The following is a 4,544-nucleotide window of genomic DNA, read 5'->3' on the forward strand; positions in this document are numbered from 1 at the left end:
GCAACAAGATTGATCTACTTACAGATCTACTGAGTGAAAGGCAGCATGAATTCCAATTCAGATTTGAGCCTGTTCTGTGAACAGAGATTTATATATTTTGCTCTTGCATACACTAAACTTTTGCAATAAATGATCTGTCAATACCAACTACATTATAGGTCGCCTAAGCTTGGCCTGAAGCGCACATTAAATCCTTCAGCTGATACAAAAAGGTTGGTACTTTCTGACTTTATCCAATATATCTAGATTTGAACACGTAGGAAAAGCTCATCTAAATTTCGACAGCTGTATCTTTCCTCCACCTCTCATCTAACTCTTTTTTAACAACCCCTCCACCCTCCCATTTGCTCCGTCCCTCCAGACCGCCAGGGTAGTGTGTTGTTGTCGAGGGCGACAGGCGAGGCGAGCGACACACTCGCGCTCCATCAACCGTCTGTCTTTAATGAGAGACACAGAAAGGCCCAGGGGACTGAGACCTGACTCTTTCTCTCACAAACACACACACTAATGCCTTCTGTATAATTTGTTAGTGGAAGATAAAAAAAAAAAGAAAAAAGTTTTGCATTAGAGGAGAAGGGTAATTACAATGCAACGAAACTTTGGGTGTTTTGCTTACGGTTCAGAACAATATGCAGAGGAGATGTCGGGGAGAAAGAGAGCGCATGGATCTGGATGACGTGATGAGAAAGAATGGGTAAAAGATTTTGGGAAAGACGGAAGTAAGGAGAAAGAAAAATTGGGTTATGCGTGTCCTGGTATACCCTCTCCCTCTGGTGTTCACCTGGTTACTCATCCATTACGCAGAGCACAGTACATGAATGACTGACGGAGAGGGGGACCGGGACAGGACAAAAAAAAGAAAAAGAAAAAAAATGGCTGCATGCAAATTCTTACATATACTTTTACCAAATCTATACAGTTTGAGCTAATGTGGCAAGTAACGAATGCTGCAGTACCCCACTTAAAGCTTACTTTTAACAAATTTCTCAACAAACAAGTGACAAGTCAATTATTTATAATGTTTATTTACATTAAGGTTCTGTATATATGCAGAGGAAATTATTTATATAGAGTTTTGGATAAAATGCCATAAAAATTGAACTTTTTGATTTGATTTGACTTAACTGAACTAAATTAAGACATTTAATATATCAAATACAAGTAGTTTTTTAGGAAAATTAGATTACATAAAAATACTGAATTTGTTCATCTTTGGTTCACAGTAAAGTAACTAACTTGTGTATGTGTATAGAATTTCTGTCAGTCATTATATAATTCTGAATTGAGCTCTATGTCTGTTTTTTTAAACTATGTTTAATTGATATACAAAAGAGCAAAATTAGTTGCAAACACAAGTCCATTTAACTTACCCAATTAACTTATATAAAATAAAATAAAAACTTTTTTTAGAGTTGCTGAGAATAAATTCAGATCTTACATTTGTCAGTTTTATTTTATGCTAGAAAAACCTGCTCCTTTTAATCAAAATGTGTTATTTTTTGTTTTAAAAAGATTTGTTCTCTCATTTTCCTAAAACCTAATCACAATCAACTCACAGCCTCTGTGTGTATGGCTATGAATAATTTCAAAATACCAGATAAAATGCAGTTTAAAAACGTTTTATAATTAAATGTGATAAAATTGACTAATTTGATTTAATGGTGTCAAAAGCAAATACATTTTTATGCATTTTTCCATCAAAAAAAAAACTTTCATGGCATTTCTTGTTTTTTCAGTTCAAACAAAACATTTCTATTAAAACACAAAGCTAATTTGTCCATGTATGTGCTGTTTTCATGAACTGAGCAATTTTGCAGACATAAAACATTCTTGCAAGTTAGCAAAACAATTTTTAGAGCTGCAAACCTTTTTTTTGTTTGTACTTTTGTTTTTTTTATCTTACAACTACGAGTCTTTTTGTGCACAATTATTTTCTCAATTACAAAACTGTATTTACTGTTTATAAATTGTACTTGCTGATTCAAAACATACTTATTAGTGTGGACTTTGTTTTACAATTGCATACAACTCTATATTTTGTTAAGGTTTAAACTCTGGCATACGTACATTTGCAACCATGGCTACATCTGGAATATACAACATGGCAGACGTACAAATAAGCTGTAATTGCTGAAGTGTATCAATTAATGTGAACAGCAGTGTGTGCTGACCCTTGCTGCCAGAGGAAGTGGGGAGCTGGGGGAGTAAGGGAGAGAAAAGGGGGCAGATATGCTAGTTAATGTGTTTATTCAAAGCGAATTCATAGTTCCCCCCGCGTGGCGTGACAGGGACTCTGCAAATGCAGTTCCAATCATATTACAACTTATTAAGCATGAGCTCATATCCTGCATCAGCGCTTTTCATGCTCGCTCACCAAGAAATAAAATATTAAAGTATTAACATAAAGCTGTTGAACTGGTTAAAAAATGTACAAAATTGGAAAACAAGTCTTTCTCCAGCAGGGGTGAAGGCATCCTAGCTCCTTAGACCTTAGTCACAAGCACCCATTCAGAGGGAAACAAGAGCTGCAGGTCTGTGGGTTGTCTAGGCACGTAGAAGGTCGTAGACAATGAGGGGTGCATCTTAAAGGAAGTGCAGGTGTGTCTTGCAGTTCCCTAGAAGCTTATACGGCTACCTTAAAGGATGTCATGCAAATGGAAAGTATTACTGTCAGATGTGTGTTAAGTGAAAGGATATGAAAGGATATTGTCAGTTACACGCACTTATGATGTCGTACAGTGCCCTTGAGCTGCATTTAAAACATTGGTAAGGTGTGCGTACTGGCTCCTTATTGGTGTGCAGGTGATACACAAGTCACAATCACACACCTATACACACACTCATTCACACCTAGGGACAATTTAGAGTAACCAATTAACCTATGAAGCACATTTTTGGATGATGGTGCAGTGGTTAGCTCAAAAAGGCCCCCGGTTCAAGTCCCGGCTGGGAGATCTGAAACTGCAAACACCAATGGGGACCTTTCTGTGTGGAGTTTGCATGTTCTCCCCGTGCATGCGTGGGTTTTCTCAGAGGACCCCGGCTTCCTCCCACAGTCCAAAAAAACAAGGGAAGATGTGACCTTTATTTTCTATTTTTACACCAGTTTTATTGTTGTTTCTTTTATCAAATGTGTCTTACAACTTTTTATATTCTAACTAATGTTTATATGTTTTTTTTTTGTTCAGCACCTTTTGTTCAATAGCAAGTTGATAAAAAGTGTTATATAAATAAAGTGACAGATTGATAAGGCATTTGAAACAATGACCACTTACATCAAAAAAGTGCCCCTTCATGCTGCAGCGATGGCACTGCTTGTACCAGTATCGTTTTTCGCTGCAGGTGTCGAACACGTGTCCAGGCTGTCCGCAGTTGCTGCAGTACTTATTGGGACACTCAACCCCCAGGTGGCCCAGGTTACCACAGAGGAAGCAGGGTACCAACTTCTGTGTACGCACAAGAACATACAAAGTAAGTACCTTTCATAGTCTTATCCACATTGCATAAAGATCGGCATGCTCCCGGGCACTCATGAGGACTGACTTTTGGCTTAGGACAGTTCTTGGATAGGTGTCCAGTCTTATTGCAGTTTCGACAGTGGAAGTTATTCTCCGTGTAGTATCTGTTTGGCTGCCTGGCTGTCCTGGAGGTCCTGTCTTTGTTGTGGATCTGAGCCTGAAACACAAAGTTTTTTGACATAATGTTATGACCATTATTAGCAATACTCTTAAGGCCTAAGTCTATTAAGGTGAGGAGTTTTTTTTTTTTTTAAGTAAAGCCAAATCTGAGGGTACACATTAATGCAGAGATAAATCAGTTTCATTTAGATCCTCAACAGACCAAAGGTGGTTAACATCCACATTATTGTAAGTCTGTAGCTTGAGGAGACTATAACATATGGCACACAATTATTTTGAGTTTTAAGGTTTTAATTACAAAAGAAAACCTTACTGGGGGCAAATTGCATGTTTCTAAAAAGTTATTTATTTAGAGCTTGTTAAATGCAAATCAAGGACAGATGGAAAAGAAAAGTTTTTTCAAAAAATGCCATTGATAGGATGGGTTGAAACTTAGTACATACCTCCTCGTCTTTCTCACACACCCACCAGCTGCAACCTTCATCAACATCTAGAAGGGAAAAAAAGGAAAAAGTTTTGCTTTCAAAATATGATAATATGATAATCAAAAAGGAATCAAAAGGAAGTGCTAAAAAAAAGTCATCACCAGAACAGGTGTGAGCACTTAAGATTCATAGAATGAAACTTGGTAGTATTTTACAGGAAGAGTCTGAAATGACCACAATACTCTTCCTGCTTTGTTTGTGTTGACAACTGCTGGTCTTTCTATCTTAAGGATACCTACAGATTTTTTTTTACTATTGACAAATACGAGATAAAACAAAAAAAGTTGACCAAGGAAACTGAGAGTGTCGATTTTCCTTTCTTTCAGAAAAAGTGAGGCATCTTGTCAGGATTAAAAAACAAACAAACAATTGTTTACTTTTGGGCATAGGATTTCAGAACATTTAATCATTTTCTTTTTAT

The 4,544-nt window shown here is 36.9% G+C and overlaps 1 protein-coding gene across 1 annotated transcript in view; it reads right to left on the reverse strand.

Annotated features, from left to right (window-relative positions):
• LOC112140385 (zinc finger CCHC domain-containing protein 7) overlaps positions 1-4,128 on the reverse strand; it is a gene marked incomplete at its 5' end in the record, with an annotated part of 5,057 nt that extends 929 nt beyond the window's left edge. Inside the window, 3 exon segments of the mRNA XM_024263325.1 lie at positions 3,276-3,446; positions 3,544-3,675; positions 4,082-4,128. Coding sequence (XP_024119093.1) covers positions 3,276-3,446; positions 3,544-3,675; positions 4,082-4,128 — 350 coding nt within the window.
• Between the last annotated feature and the right edge of the window lie 416 nt (positions 4,129-4,544).

The sequence above is a fragment of the Oryzias melastigma genome, unplaced genomic scaffold, assembly GCF_002922805.2.
Source record: "Oryzias melastigma strain HK-1 unplaced genomic scaffold, ASM292280v2 sc00559, whole genome shotgun sequence".
NCBI lineage: Eukaryota > Metazoa > Chordata > Actinopteri > Beloniformes > Adrianichthyidae > Oryzias > Oryzias melastigma.